General features: G+C 50.1%; 1 protein-coding gene across 5 annotated transcripts in view; it reads left to right on the top strand.

Moving 5' to 3' along the window:
- USP20 (ubiquitin specific peptidase 20) overlaps nucleotides 1–15,937 on the top strand; it is a 49,041-nt gene that overhangs the window by 11,555 nt on the left and 21,549 nt on the right. For 3 of the 5 annotated variants that reach the window (XM_030838594.2, XM_060300312.2, XM_030838593.2), the window contains 7 exons: nucleotides 3,223–3,334; nucleotides 5,774–5,870; nucleotides 11,250–11,303; nucleotides 12,969–13,031; nucleotides 13,356–13,487; nucleotides 14,889–14,985; nucleotides 15,349–15,418. In XM_030838594.2, coding sequence (XP_030694454.2) covers nucleotides 5,790–5,870; nucleotides 11,250–11,303; nucleotides 12,969–13,031; nucleotides 13,356–13,487; nucleotides 14,889–14,985; nucleotides 15,349–15,418 — 497 coding nt within the window. In that variant the 5' untranslated portion in view covers nucleotides 3,223–3,334; nucleotides 5,774–5,789. Of the gene's footprint in view, nucleotides 1–3,222; nucleotides 3,335–5,435; nucleotides 5,578–5,773; nucleotides 5,871–11,249; nucleotides 11,304–12,968; nucleotides 13,032–13,355; nucleotides 13,488–14,888; nucleotides 14,986–15,348; nucleotides 15,419–15,937 lie in introns of those variants that run through there. The other 2 variants (XM_030838595.2, XM_030838597.2) reach the window with 2 other exon arrangements.

Raw genomic sequence — 15,937 nt, 5'->3', positions numbered from 1 at the left:
AGACCATCTTTTGCCCATTGAATTATATCAGTGCCTTGGGACGCCCCTGCTGGTCCAGTGGGTAAGACTCCACGCTCCCAATGCAGGGGGAGCAGGTTCTATCCCTGGCCAGGGAACTACATCCCTCATGCCACAACTAAGAGTCTGCATGCCGCGGCTAGGAAGTCTGCACGCCACAACTAAGACTTGGCACGGCCAAAATTAAAAAAAATAATAATAATGAATTATATCAGTACCTTTGTTGGAAATCAATTGACAACAAATGTGTGGGTCTAGACTCTCTACTCTGTTCCCTTGAGCTGTATGTCCGTGTTTGAGCCCATGCCACACTGACTTGATTACTGTAGCTTTATAGAAGGTCTTAAGTCAAGTGGTATAAGTCTTCCAACTTTGTTCTTTTCAAAAATTGTTTTGGCTATTCTAGGTCTTTTGCTTTTCCCTATAAACTTTATTTTATTTTTTTTAATGAAAAAAATTTATTTATTTATTTAGACTGTGTTGGGTCTTCATTGCTGTGCACGGGCTTTCTCTTGTTGCGGCGAGCAGGGGCTACTCTTCATTGCAACGTGTGGGCTTCTCATTGCTGTGGCTTCTCCTGTGGAGCACAGGCTCTAGGCCTATGGGCTGCAGTAGTTGCGGCACGCAGACCCTAGGGTGCGGGGGCTTCAGTAGTGGCGGCACACGGGCTCTAGGGCACACGGGCTTCAGTAGTTGTGGCACACGGACTCAGTAGCTGTGGCTTGCGGGCTCTAGAGCGCAGGCTCAGTAGTTGTGGCACACAGGCTTAGTTGCTTCGTGGCATGTGGGATCTTCCTGGACCAGGGATTGAACCTGTGTCCCCCGCATTGGCAGGAGGATTCTTAACCACTGCACCACCAGGGAAGTCCCCTTATAAATTTTAGAATCAGCTCGGCAATTTCTACAAACAAGGCTGCTGGGATTTTGATTGAGATTACATTGAATCTGTAGATCAATTTGGGGAGAACAGACATCTTAACAATATTAAGTGTGCTAGTCCGTGAACATGGTATATCTCTCCACTTATTTAGATCTAATTTAATTCCATGGATAGGAAGATTCAACATTCATCATCATTTTCAATGGCAACGTAGTACAACAGTGTATGGTTGTGTTACTATTTAACCAATCGCCTGTTGTTGTTCACTTAGATTATGTCCAGTTTCCCCCCATTATAAACAGCGCTACAGTGGATGTCTTTGTCATTCTGTCTTTGCACACACCCTTGATGACTTACTTAGAGAAAATCTGGAGCCAGGTCAACCCTCTTGACTGTTCTTTGCTCTCTGCCTTACTTAAACTGGTGGGCATTTGTGTGCGGTGGAATGTGGAATGCCAGTGATCGGGCTTGCTTTTGGTGAGGCCCAGTGCACACTGACTGAGAACAGGGGTTGGCTAACTGTGACAGCAGGCTGGGATTGTTTTGTCAGGCCCTCGAGCTAAGAATTTTTTTTTTAATTAATTTATTTTTGGCTGCATTGGGTCTTAGTTGCTGCACGCAGGCTTTCTCTAGTTGCGGTGAGCGGGGTCCACTCTTCGTTGCGATGTGCGGGCTTCTCAATGCGGTGGCTTCTCTTGTTGCGGAGCACGGGCTCCAGGCGTGTGGGCTTAAGTAGTTGTGGCACGTGGGCTCAGTAGTTGTGGCTTGCGGGCTCTAGAGTGCAGTCTCAGTAGTTGTGGCGCACGGGCTTAGTTGCTCCGTGGCATGTGGGATCTTCCCGGACCAGGGCTCGAACCCGTGCCCCCTGCACCGGCAGGAGGATTCTTTTTTGCGGTACGCGGGCCTCTCACTGTTGTGGCCTCTCCCGTTGCGGAGCACAGGCTCCGGACGCGCAGGCTCAGCGGCCATGGCTCACAGGCGCAGCCGCTCCACAGCATGTGGGATCTTCCCAGACCGGGGCACGAACCCGTGTCCCCTGCATCGGCAGGCGGACTCTCAACCACTGCGCCACCAGGGAAGCCCCTGGCAGGAGGATTCTTAACCACTGCGCCACCAGGGAAGTCCCGAGCTAAGAAGTTTTTTAAAATATATTTTTAATGGATTATAAAACAAAACAGAAACAAAGAAGAATATGTGATGAAGATCACTGTGGGCAGCAAAGCCTAAATACTTACTACCTGGGCCCTTATAGAAAAATTTTGCTGACCCCTGACTTAGAGCAAGGCTCTGCACTGGACAGATCTGATCAGGTCCCCGCCCACCACGTACCAGCCCAGGATCGACCGTGGCCAAGTTCCTAGCTCATTAGCTCCAGTTCTGTTTCTTCATCTGTGAAATGGGCAGTGAGAGTACACAGAGGGTTGTCAGCCGCAGGGCTTTTTTTCTATCTGAAGTTGCAGGAACGTAAGTGGTCTGATTGCACGTGTGAGTCAAGGGGGGCCTGTCGCTGTCATCCTTGTCTGGGGCAGTGTTCACGGCGCTGGGCGTCAAGCTCATAACCTGGCTCAGCCATCTGGCTGGAGAGATGGGGCACATACCAAAGATACTCAAAAAACCCACGTACTGCAGCTTAAAATAGTGCGGAGCTGCCACTAACCCAGCGCCCTTGGCCTCAGTGGAAACGAAAAACTAAAAATCTGGGTTCAAAGGAGGAGGACTGGACTTTGGAACCCTGAACCCCGCCATTGGCATGTGACCGTTTTAAATGATAGCTTCTAACTGCCTCTCCCTCTATGAACGGCCCACACCTGGGAAACTGTGGCCCACCAAGGAAGGGGGAGCATTGGTGACATGCGGACGAACCCGATTGTGTCTGTCGCCTAGGGTCGGGGGTTCTGAGCAGTACAAAGTTCTTGGGAGGCTCAAAGGATGATCTGAGGGTCTCAGTGGCACTCCTGGAAGGGGCGGATCCTTCTGTCCATGGGGAGCAATAGTTGGAGAGGCCCCGTGGCCCTCTCCTGCAGATCCCTCTCTCGGGGATCACGAAGGTAACGCCCAGCAGTGACTAGTGAAGGGTCCAGCACCCCCCAGGAGGCCCTGTTTGCCAGCTCCACCCAAGCCTTCTTCACTGTCCCTTCAGTGGTGCGTTTTTATTGTCCCTGTGGATGGACTGGGGAGTGTGTCTAGCCTGTGGATACCCCAAATGTCCAGAAATTCACTTTCCTCTCCCAGGAGGAATTCTGGGCTGTTTTTAGCCCCTGATTGGTGCTAAGAGTGATTTTAAGGTAACAGAGCTACATGAGGTGTGCTGGTTTGTCCTCTAGGTTCCCTGCCAGAGGCCTGCACTCACCCCGGCCCACTGCAGCCCAGCAGAGTCGGCCGTCACCGGAGAATGCGGACGCTGGCAGCTTCCTGGGGCTGTCGCTTTGCACAAAGGTAGGCCCACAGCCTGCTCCACTCAGGTGTAGCCCTTATGCATGGATCAAGGAGGAAGTTTGGAGTTTTCTTTTTAGGTGAAATAATGGAATTGTGGTTATGTTTGTTTGTTTTTACTTTTTCTTTTTTCAAGTCTCGTAGAAAAACATACACGGATGAAATGACGTGATATCTGGGATTTGGTGCAAAACAAGAGGAAGTGGGAGGTTGAGATGAAGCAAGGTTGGCCATGGATTAATTGTGAAGCCAGGTGATGGGTACATGGGGGTGTGTTACACACTTCCGTCTGCATCTGCATATGTTTACATTTTCCGTAAGTTCCAAAGAGAGAGCCTTAGGAGTCTGACCAGCTTGGGTTTCGGCCTTAGCCCTGGTGCTCCTGTTTGCAAGACTTGAGACCAGAAGTGTCCCGTTTCCTCATCTACAAAATGGGGCAAAACACAGCTGCCTCAAAGATTGCCGGGGGAAGTTTTCAATGAAAGAATACACAGAAAGCACTTAGTCTGGGTCCTGGCCCCTAATCAGTCCCAGTCACTCCTGTTCTGGCTGGGAGTCTGGGCCAGTTCACCCCGGCTGACCATTTGGAGTGAGGAGGGGGCTTACAGGAGAGTGCCTGGGGGTGTCCACCTCCCTCTGGTGGATGCACAGCCTCTGCCTCTGATTAAAGCACTTTTGGCTCCACCTACATCTTTGATTGGTTGGACCTTTCTTGGTAATAGTTTGGAGCTAGAATCAAAAGCCAGGTTCCTGGGTACAATTTCTGCTAAAATATTGGGTTGTGGAAGCACTTACTTAGTTATTTCCTTTTAAACATTTTCTTTTGAAATAACTATAGATTCACAGTGAGTTGCCAGAAATGCGCTGGGAGGTCCCATGTACCTTTCACCCAGTGTCCCCCAGTGGTCACACATCTCTGGTGTATCTGTAACACAGTGTCATGACCAGCAAAGTGACTGGTACAACCCAGGGAGCTTACTCAGATTTCACCAGTTTTACCTGCACCCATTTGTGTGTATGAGGGTGTGTGTGTGTGTGTGTGTGTGTGTGTGTGTGTGTGTGTGTGTGTGTGTGTGTGTGTGTGTGTGTGTATGTGTGTGTGTGTGTGTTCAGTTCTGAGCAGTTTTACACACATGTAGAGCCATGTAACTACCACCACAGTCAAAATACAGAACTACCTATCACCACCAAGGAGTTCCCTCAAAGGAAGCATTTGTTTTTCAAAACAGAAATAGCTTTTTTCCTTCTGATTTAAAAAAAGAGAGAAATTATACACAGAAGAGTGTCAGGAAGGAAGTTTGCCACAGTATCATCAGCAACTTTACTTTATACTTTGTACTTTTTTTTTTAACATCATCTGAGTTTTGTTTTTATAATAAGCATGTATCATTGTAAAAAACCAACAAAGCTATTGTGAAATCTGTCACCCAGATACCCCACCACGTGGTTCTTTAGTGAACATCTCTCAGGCCTCTTCCTGGGTTGGTTTGCCCGCCCTTCTCTCTGATTTGCTCCTTCTCAGGAAACATTTTCTGGAGGAGCTGCTGCTCTGATGGCCTCCTCTAGTATTGTGGTGTTGAAGGATTCTTCTCTAAGTGGGGTTTCTCATAGGAAGTGAGATAAGTGGCCTGTGGGGCACCTGGCTTCTCAGAAGCTCTTGAGAAGAGTGGTCTTGCTTGCTTAGAGAAGACTGAGGTCAACATCTGCTTCTTGCCTTTCTACTTGGTTTTGAGATCCAGCCTCTCCACCCAGTCCTCTGCTGCCACCTTGGGTAGAGTAGTCTCCCAGTCATGGGTCTGGTCTCTTTTAATAAAAGTACCACGGTTTTAGATTCCTTGACATGCAGCTTCCCCAGTGTAGGCAGGACCCTTGCATCTTCCCTGTCGACACTTTTTTTTTTTTTTTTTGGTGGTACGCGGGCCTCTCACCGTTGTGGCCTCTCCCGCTGCGGAGCACAGGCTCCAGACGCGCAGGCTCGGCGGCCATGGCTCACGGGCCCAGCCGCTCCGCGGCATGTGGGATCTTCCCGGACCGGGGCACGAACCCGCGTCCCCTGCATCGGCAGCCGGACTCTCAACCACTGCGCCACCAGGGAAGCCCCGGAAGACACTTTTAATCATCACACCCAGCACTTGAATCCTAATCATCATCCCAGCACCTGCTTTCCCTGTGCCAGCCCTGTGCCAGCCCTGTGCCAGGCGTTTGACGTGTATTATCTTCATGAGTCCTCTGAGCAACCCATCAGGGTGGGTGTTATCTCCCTCCCCAGTTCTCAGGCAAGGAGGGTGAGGCTCAGAGAAGTTAAGTAGCTTCCCTGGGTCGCCAGCTGGTATGTGGCAGAGCTGGGACTACAGACCAAAGTGTGCACTTCACCACGAGCCTCCCCTGCCTCTGGCCAGCGGCGGCTGCCGTTAACCCAGGATTCCTTGTGTTTTCTTGTAGGTAAGCCCAGGCCAGCATGGGGGACTCCAGGGACCTTTGCCCTCATCTTGACTCTATAGGGGAGGTGACCAAAGAGGACTTGCTGCTCAAATCCAAGGTAAAGGGTCAGATCTTACGGGACTGAGGCCCACAGCCAGGGCCACCACATTCCTGGGGTACAGACATTTCTGAAGCAGCGGAAGAACTGGCCCCTGACAGTCTCTGTCTGGCCTTTTCTGTAAATGGAAAAGCTGGCGACTGTTTCGGAGGCCTTCTGGGATCTGTGTCCTAACAGCCATTAGTTACCATGTAGACCAGTCCATGTGGGAACACTGATGCTCTGTCCATTAGTGGTTGGAGCAGGTGCAAGGCAGGGAATGAGTCAGACTCTGAGAGTCCACGGGCATTTTTGCGCACGTGACCTGTGAAGGGCCCAGGGAGCCTCAAAGAGAGAAGGTGGGCCTCTTTGAATAGGGAAGATGTGTTGTCTGTTTGTTAAGTTAAATTTTTTAAATAGGTAACATGTGGTTCAAAAATGAAACAATGTAAGAAGAAAAGTGTCAAGAAGTACCCCCCCCACCACCTGCCCTGTGCCCATCTTCTCCATTCCACCCTCATGTAACCAGGGACATTAGTTGCTTTTGTATCTTTTCAGAGTTTCTTTATGGGAATACTTCTTTTTCATTTTCCCCTTTATTACATAAAAGGTAGTGTACCGTAGCTATTTTTGTAACGTACCTTATTCACAGGGCAGTATATCTTGGAGCTCTTTGGCCTCGGCACATAGATCTCATGGTTTATCTTGAAGTTGCATCATATTCGTTGTGTGGACTCCATAGCTGATCCTCTGTGGGTGGACATCTGGGCCCTTTGCAGCCTTCTGCCAATACAGTGTTGTTGTGTTCAGGGGAAGAGCCATGTGTAGGGGTCATTCCCAGAAGTGGGGATGGGTCAGATTCCTAGACATATTTCCTTGTCTTCTTTCCAGAAACCTAATGCTGGTCGTTCAGCCTCCCTGCACCAGCAGGTTCTGGGTGGCTTTTGGCCTGAGCTGGTTTAGTCTGGGTCCGCATGAGGGCGCGATTCTTCAAAGTACCCATGGCTTCTTTCGAAGTAGTTTCACTGGCTGTTACTGAACCAAGTTTGTTTGCCCAGCATGCATCAAGCCAAACACTGAGACACCGAGGTTTGCAGCAGAGAAAGGATTTTTTCACAAGGCAGCCAAGCAAGGAGACGAGAGAACAAGTCTCAGGTCCACCTCCCCAAAGGCGAGGGACTTGGGGTATTTATGGGTTAAAGAAGCAGGGTGGTCTTAGGCGTGGGGAAAGGTAATCGGTGTTCTGCGCAGGTGTATCTGAGTTACATCCTTCTTCCTGGGATGTGTGTTCAAAAATGGAGGCGCCTAGCATGATCTGAGGGTGGAGTTTTTGGCCCTCTGATGACAAAAGGTCATTCATCGGACACCTCTGTAGGCCCAGTTTTAGGTCAGTGGTCCCAACCAGTCTAAGCCAGCTCAAACTGGACAGGAGCTGACACCAAGTTTCTGAAAAACAGCTTAAGCCCCTATTCCTATAGTGGCCCATACATCAGAGCTGTTAGAGCTGTTACCTATAGGGGTTGTTAAGGAGTCTTGTGATATATAGGCTACACGAAGCTTGGAGGGTATGCAATTTGAGAAAAATAATTAAGACAAGCTTGCTCAGTGAAGGCAGGCTCAAAGCAGAGGGGCTTTTTAAGGAGCTGTTTCCTTAGCTGCTATTCCTGTAAGACAAGTTCAATTTCTGTTAATCACCAATTTCTGTTAACCCTAAGGGGCACGGTTTCAGTGTGGTCAGGAGGAGGGGCAGAGCAAGGCTCTGGTGCATTTGCACGGTCTAATGCTGGGTCTCTTCCTGAGTCTGCACAAAGGAATAAGTGAGACAAACTGAGAGGATTTCTCAGGGAATCTGAGAGCAGGGAGGAGATAAACGAGGTGGGAAGAAGGAGGCAGAACGTGGAAAGACTGGGCTGGGACGTAGCAGCCTTTTGGAAATCTACAAAATGAAACCAATATTGTTTTAAAATACGCAGAAGGGGCTTCCCTGGTGGCGCAGTGGTTAAGAATCCGCCTGCCAATGCAGGGAACACGGGTTCGAGCCCTGATCCGGGAAGATCCCACGTGCTGCGGAGCAACTAAGCCCATGTGCCACAACTACTGACCCTGTGCTCTAGAGCCCACAAGCCACAACTGCTGAGCCCACGTGCCACAACTACTGAAGCCTGCATGCCCAACGCAGCCATAAATAAATAAATAATAAACAAACAAATAAATAAAATTTATAAAACAAAATAAAATACCCAGGAGGGGCAAGGATTGAACAGGTAGCTCAAAATGGAGGAAATGCAAATGGCTGAGAAACTCTTGAAAAAACATGCCTGACTTCCCTGATGGTTAAGGATTTTGCCAGAGAAAGCAACACGACACCATTTTCAGATGGGCAAAGCAGAAGCTGCTCTCACTCAGAGCTGACAAAGGGAGGGAAGTAGACCAGGCGTGGTAGTGGGGTTAGGCATTACTGTGACTTTAGGGGTGCAATGCCACCTCTGGGAGTTTATCTAGTAGAAGTGTAGTAACAGTTACAAATACAGCAGTATTTATTGAGCATTATTTGTAAAAGGAAAATACTGGTGGCAGTCTGCATATTCATCAAGAAGGGAATGGGGCTTCCCTGGTGGCGCAGTGGTTGGGAGTCTGCCTGCCGATGCAGGGGACACGGGTTCGTGCCCCGGTCCGGGAAGATCCCACATGCCACAGAGCGGCAGTGCCCGTGAGCCATGGCCGCTGAGCCTGCGCGTCCGGAACCTGTTGCTCCGCAACGGGAGAGGCCACGACAGTGAGAGGCCCGCGTACCGCCAAAAAAAAAAAAAAAAAAAGAAGGGAATGAGTGAACAGATTGTGGTGTCTGTGCCCACAGTGTGTGCCACCATGCACTTACTGCAAAGAATGAGACGTGGTCTCTGTGTACAGACTAGAAGGATGACCACAAATAGGTGACAAAAGCCTGTTACCGAAAAATTTGTATAGAGTATGATCTTATTTTTACTAGAAATCACCCCCCCATCTATGCATATATGTTTATATAAGAAGAAGATATGGAGGGATATACTTCAAATTATTACAGCATATATGTATTACATATAATATACTACACGTTATATACAGAATATATGTACTGCATATAATCTACTACACGTTATATACAGAATATATGTATTGCATATAATCTACTACACGTTATATACAGAATATATGTATTGCATATAATATACTACACGTTATATACAGAATATATGTATTGCATATAATATACTACACGTTATATACAGAATATATGTATTGCATATAATATACTACACGTTATATACAGAATATATGTATTGCATATAATATACTACACGTTATATACAGAATATATGTATTGCATATAATCTACTACACATTATATACAGAATATGTGTTGCATATAATCTACTACACATTATATACAGAATATATGTACTGCATATAATATACTACACGTTATATACAGAATATATGTATTGCATATAATCTACTACACGTTATATACAGAATATATGTATTGCATATAATATACTACACGTTATATACAGAATATATGTGTTGCATATAATATACTACATATTATATACAGAATATATGTACTGCATATAATATACTACACGTTATATACAGGATATGTGTATTGCATATAATCTACTACACATTATATACAGAATATATGTGTTGCATATAATATACTACATATTATATACAGAATATATGTACTGCATATAATATACTACACGTTATATACAGCATATATGTATTGCATATAATATACTACATGTTATATACAGAATATATGTACTGCATATAATATACTACACGTTATATACAGTGTATGTGTATCATTTAAATTGTTAAACATACAATACTTTTATCATTCAAATGACTGAAATGAGAAAAAAAAAAACTTGGGAAGATGGGAGTGAACTGTGAAATCAGAAAATCACAAAAGAGATGACAGATTTGGAAAGGTCAAGAGCTGTGACTTTGAGTCCACTAAGCAGACTGATCTCTAGCCAGCCGTAGCATCCTTAGCAAGAGATCCTAAATCACAGATTGCAAACCTCTGCCCTGTTGTATGGGATGAGCTGTGTCACCTCCACCCTAGTGAGAGTCCCACATTCAGGCTCTTTACAAACAGCCAAAATCTGGGCTTAGTGAGACGAAGAAGTTCCCATGGAGGCCTGGGGGTCGACGTGGTCACCCTTGGGAGGAAACTGGGAAGTTTGATGACCGCGGCTCCTCAGCTTCCGCTTCCGACTCTGCTCTGTAGGGTCATGACCTCTCTGAGCCTCAGTTTCTCATCTTATGAAGGGGATCTTGATGGGACCTGCTGCACAGACTGTGGTGGGGATTACATGAGCAAGGTGTAAAAAACTTAGCTGGTTGCTTGGACTGTTGTGATCCGTCACCAGAGGTCAGCTCTCACTCTGATGAAGTACTCTGTAACTGCTACCAGCGCTTAGAGTTCATCTCACAACTGGCAGAGACACGCTGAGTATTGTGGAGGCTCAGTTGGGAATTGCTGTTCTAGACAGGCAGAGACAAAATTACTTAGGACAGTTTAAATTATAACAAAGAGACCCTGAGATACGGTGGCTTAAATGAGATAGAAGTTTACTTTTCTCTCACTGAACAGTCCAGACGTAGGTAGCACTGGTAGAGTGGCTCTGCCATTCTCAACACATGGCTTTCATCTCCAGGTCCAAAGTGGTTGCTTCACTTCCTGCCATCACATCTGCATTCCAGCCAATGGAAAAAGGAGAAAGAGCAAGGGTTATGCAAAACTCAGAAGTGGCACATGTCGCTTTTTGCTGTCATACTGTTGACTAGAACAGAGCCCCATGATCCCGGCGGGGGCTGGGACACATAGTCTGCAGCTGGCTGGCCATGTGCTCAGCCTGAATTCATGGATTCTTTTATTAAAGCAGGGAGGAGAGAGATTGGTAGACAAGAAGCAGGCTTTGTCATCCAGACCACCAGAAACCTAGGTGTTTTCTGTGGTCAACAAATATATTATCTCCTGATTTGTACCAGGCTGTCTGTGAAGTCGCAGAGGTAGGTAAAACAGACCATCCTTTCGTGGAGCCCATAGCCTAGGTGGGGGGAAAGGCTTAAATAAATAAATGCAACGCAGGAAGAGTAGAAGGTGTGTTGAGGGAGCATATTATGGTGTCAGTTTATTTAGGCTTTAAATGATTGTATTGAAAATGTTTTTACAGGCACATGATAAAACAAAATTCAAACATTAAAATTTAAAGGGCCCCTGTGGGCCAGCGAGGGCCTTTCTGAGGCAAAGCCTCTAAGCTGAGACCTTCAGGTGCGTCCGTCAGTGCACATCCAACAGGCCACTCACACCCTTCTCTACCTCTCTCTCCTCACCTCACACAGGGCACCTGTCAGTCATGCGGTGTTTCCGGACCCAACCTGTGGGCCTGTCTCCAGGTATAGTATCCTTGCAGATGTCTGGGGTGGGGAGCTGGGTCCAGACTCTGGGGTGGGAACATCCGTCCCCCATGGGCACGGCTGGGAACCTTGGGCAGGGACACAGGGCATGGATGTCTCGGGTGTGGTGCCCAAGCCCAAGCCAAGAGGGCCCCAGAGTGTGTGAGCCCCCGGCCTGGCTGCACTGGCAGCCATTAAAGATGCCAAGAGGAGAAAGAAAGTTGGAGAAGACTCTGGACTGAATGATCCCATCAGCATTAAAGGCAAAGTTCTGTCCTTGTGCGCGCGCGCGCATGTGTGTGTGTGTGTGAGAGAGAGAGAGAGAGAGAGAGAGAGAGAGATGCTGTAGCATCTTGGCTCTGAGCCCTGCCCCAGGCCTTTGTTTCCCCGTCTGTAAAGTAGAGGCCACAACACTGATAACTGCCCCCTCCTTGCAGACCCACCTTACGGTAGAATTTGAAGAGATGATGCCTGTGATGGTCTTAACAGGTTGTGTGGCCGGTAGACAGTGTCCAGGAAAATCTGGTCATGATTATTACTGCTTACCAAAAAGAGTAACGGTAGATGTATCAACACCTGCCAGTTTTCTCTGGGGGGTAGAATTATGGGTAATTCATTTTTCTTTGTAACTTTGTAGTGTTTTCCAATTTTTCTACAAGTATGTATTGCATTTTATAGTCATACTGAAAATGGCTGTTACTTAAAATTTCTTTGAAAACAAATACAAGGAGGAACAAAAAAGCCCACAGGGGTGAAAATACCATAGTTCAAGTCTGTCTTTTCAGAAGACTTAGGACCCCCCACGGGGCTTTGGCCTCCTCCTTTGGGACCTATTGCTCAGTGTAAAACACACTGCAAGACACCGTCTGGGCCCCCAGGGGACAGCAAGAAGTGCGAGGCGTGGTCTTACCTCCTGGGAGCCCACAGGCCCCCCAGAGAGATAGAGACGGACCTGATGCAGAAATTGGCACATCCTTTATGATGCAGCCCAAAGGTCGTTTCCTTGAAAGGTCCTCACCAGCCTGTGCAGTGTTGACCACAGCTGGAAATGACACCAAAGCACTCCTACGGAGAAGCAGGCCGATCGCTGGGGCGGAGGCCCGCAGAGGAGAGACACTTGAGCTGGACCTTGGGCGCTGGGTGGATTTGGGAGAGGAGAGCACAAGGCCAGAGGCAGGTCACCGGGGACACTGAGGGGCATGGGGTCCGCACCGGGCCCCATCCGCCTCTGCCCGATTCAGTGTTCCCCGTTAGAAAGTGGCCGTGAGGCCCAGTCTCCCCACCCAAAGTGTGAGTCCCGATAACTGGCCCCTCAGGAGGTGGGGTTTCGGTGAAAAAGGGACGAGTGGAGGGGGAGAGGGTCTGGGCGCCAAGCAGCCGGGCCTCAGCTTTGCCCAGATCTGGCTGCGACCCTGCCTGCCTTCTTGCAGGAGAGCAGCAGCGGGGCACACTGCCCGTCTCGCTCAGAGGCAGGGGCGGCTGTGTGGTGGCCATCGCTGCCCAGCGCGGACCCTGGCTGTGCAAACCTGTGTTCCTGCAGGGCGGCAGGGCCTCAGTGCCTGCGGATCCTGCTGGGTGGAGACGGGCACTGGCTCGCTGTGCTGGCAGCATCCTCTTAGCCGCCCCATCCTTCCGCGCTCCTTTCCTCTCCTCCCCCCTCCCCAGGTCGCCTGCTCCTACGTCGGCTGCGGAGAATCCTTTGCTGACCACAGCACCATCCATGCGCAGGTGAGCGTGGTGGCCGGGAGCATGCGCGCTGCGGTCCGACAGCCCAGAGTTCAAAGCCCAGCTTCGCCGCCCCCAGCGCCATCTACCGCTCTGGGCGTCAGTGGTTATATGTGTAAAATGGGAAGAATCACGGCGAAGAAGCAAGAGAGAATGCCGCTGCAGCCCCTGGCGCTCCTGGCCTGCGGGGGGAGCGGATCCTGAGCTTCTAGGCCTCTGACCCGATGGGGCTTTTTCCTGAGGCCGGAGAGCTCACGCAGCCCTGAGGCAGGCCTGGGGCACCCATTAGGCCACTGTATCCTTCTGATTTTGCACCTTGCCCTCTAGGCCAAAAAGCACAACCTGACAGTGAACCTGACCACATTCCGGGTGTGGTGCTACGCCTGTGAGAAGGAGGTGTTCCTGGAGCCTCGGCTGGCGGCCCAGCCGCCAGGCCCCTCACCCAAGTTCTCAGAGCAGGTGAGCGGGTGCGGGCGCCAGCCGAGGAGACGCCCAGGAGGGCAGGGCGGTGGGTCCCCGACGGCGTCTGTTCCTGCTCAGCATTGCCAGCTGGCTTTGAGGAGCTCGTGTCAGCGAACGCCCGCTGAGCCCCAGCCCTGTGTTAGGGCCCGGCAACACGGAGGTGCCTGGAACGAGGGCGGCCCTCCCGCAGGGAGTTTGTAGGCCTCGGGTGAGTCCAGGGCCGTGGGGCGGGGCACACCCTCCCTGGCCTGTGGAGAGCCCCTGGTGATGGTCCTGCACCCACCTCTCTGGGGGAAACGCCCGGAAACCTCCCACCCCCCAACCAGGCAAGGCACACGCAGGGCGCCGAGCAGCCCTTAAAGGAGGCAGGCAGGTGAGCCCAGCCTGGAGCTGGCCTCAGGGAGCAGTCAGAGAGCTGGCCCTGGAGCCCCGGGAGGCCAGGCGCGTGTGTGTGTGTGCGTGTGCGTGTGTAGGCCAGGCGTGTGTGTGTGTGTGTAGGCCAGGCATGTCTGTGTGTGTGTGTATGTAGGCCAGGCATGTCTGCGTGTGTGTGTAGGCCAGGCATGTCTGCATGCGTGTGTGTGTGTGTGTGTGTGTAGGCCAGGCGTGTCTCTGTGTGTGCATGCATGTGTGTGTGTGTATGTAGGCCAGGCGTGTTTGTGTGTGTGTAGACCAGGCATGTCTCTGTGTATGCATGCATGTGTGTGTATGTGTGTGGGGGGGCTAGGCGTGTCTGCGTGCGTGTGTGTATAGGCCAGGCATGTCTTTGTGTGTGCATGCATGTGTGTGTGTGTGGAGGCCAGGCGTGTCTGCGTGCGTGTGTGTGTGTGTGTGTGTGTGTGTGGAGGCCAGGCGTGTTTGCGTGCGTGTGTGTGTGCGTGCAGTGCTGTCTTCTCCACGTTGGACAGCGACCATCACATAATGGGTGCTTGATGAGTGTATATAGAATACGTTTGTGGACATGGTAGATATTTATGATTTTTTACAAAAAAGGCTCTGAAGAAGTATATACAAATCCTGTTTTGAGGGTGTATGTGTATTAACAGTTAAAACGCTACATAAATAAGATAGACTATCAACAGTGGTTGTCTCAGGAAAGTTGGATTGCCTGTTGTTTTTTCTGTGTTTCTGTTTTTTCCCAAATTTATATAAATAAATTAAACTATTACTACTCATTATTGTAAGTAAAACACAAGTCACGGAGTTCCCAGGGCAAGGCCACCAATGCCCTCTCCTTCCACGGCGTCCTCTGCTCAGATGGGCTGGCTCAGTGCAGGCTGGGGGCCTGGGCTTCTCCCCCTACCCTGAACCCCAGCAGGGGAGGCACACGGGCCCCTGACCCCAACCCCTCTCCCTCCTCAGCCCCCTAGTTTTCCTCACTCTGGTTCTCGAACACAGGACTCTGCGCCGCCCTCCCACCCTCTGAAAGCTGTCCCCATTGCTGTGGCTGACGAAGGAGAGTCCGAGTCGGAGGACGATGACCTCAAACCGCGAGGTAACGGCCCCACGCGCTGCGCTGCCTGGGCAGGGCGGGGTGGCCTGTGGGGCATGAGGGCTTCCCTGGGGCGCCAGCCGCTGCCCTCAGCCCTGTACAGCCATGTATCCCTGGACGGGCCGGCCCGTCTGCACCCAGGCCACTGCCCCTGCTCGGTGCTGACGGTGGGCTGGGCTGGGTGGACGGCGGAGGGGTCCGTAGGTTCCGTACACTGCGGTAACCAGAGCTGCTGGGAGTGGGACCACGTCAGCAGACTCAGCAGGTTTCCGGGGTGGGTCCTGGGGACTCAGAACCATCCTCTATGGGTTCCTGCCGTGTCGAGATGCTCACCTTCCCCTTCCTCTGTGTGCGCTGGTCTCCCAGGCCTCACGGGCATGAAGAACCTTGGCAACTCCTGCTACATGAACGCCGCCCTGCAGGCCCTGTCCAATTGGTAGGTTGCGCCTCATCTGGGAGTTGGGGCCCCCAGGCCGGGTTCTGTGTTGCCCACAGAAGCCTGTGTGTGGATACACATCAAAGTGCCCCAAGCCACACATGCCCTCTGACCCAGCAATCCCTCCTGTTGGAATTGATCCTAAGGAGGTACCCTGAGATGTTGAGAAAGCTGTCTGTGCAGTGAGGTTCAGCATTCTGCCGTTTACTGGAAACAACTTAAAGGTCGATAAAATCGTAAATTTATTGTAGGGCAGCCTTACAGTGAGTTCAGGAAAAAATGGTGCAGGACAATGTTTATTAAAAAGAGGAGGAGTTCAGAATATGCTAAGTAGGAAAAAGGAGGTTATAAACCTTTGTTTGGTGCAATCCCATTTTGGAGAGAAAATATTATCTTCCATCTAGGATAGGGTGTCCACTCCCTGAGGCTGGGACATCTCCTATTCCTGGCACTCAGGGTCTCCCACCTAGCAGGGGTTCAATGTGTGTGTGTGTGTGTGTACGTGTGAGAGAGAAGGAG

This window comes from Globicephala melas, chromosome 6 (genome assembly GCF_963455315.2).
Source record: "Globicephala melas chromosome 6, mGloMel1.2, whole genome shotgun sequence".
In the NCBI taxonomy this organism is placed as follows: Eukaryota; Metazoa; Chordata; class Mammalia; order Artiodactyla; family Delphinidae; genus Globicephala; species Globicephala melas.
Note: the sequence above shows the minus strand (reverse complement) of the source record. Positions and strands in the feature narration are given on the sequence as shown.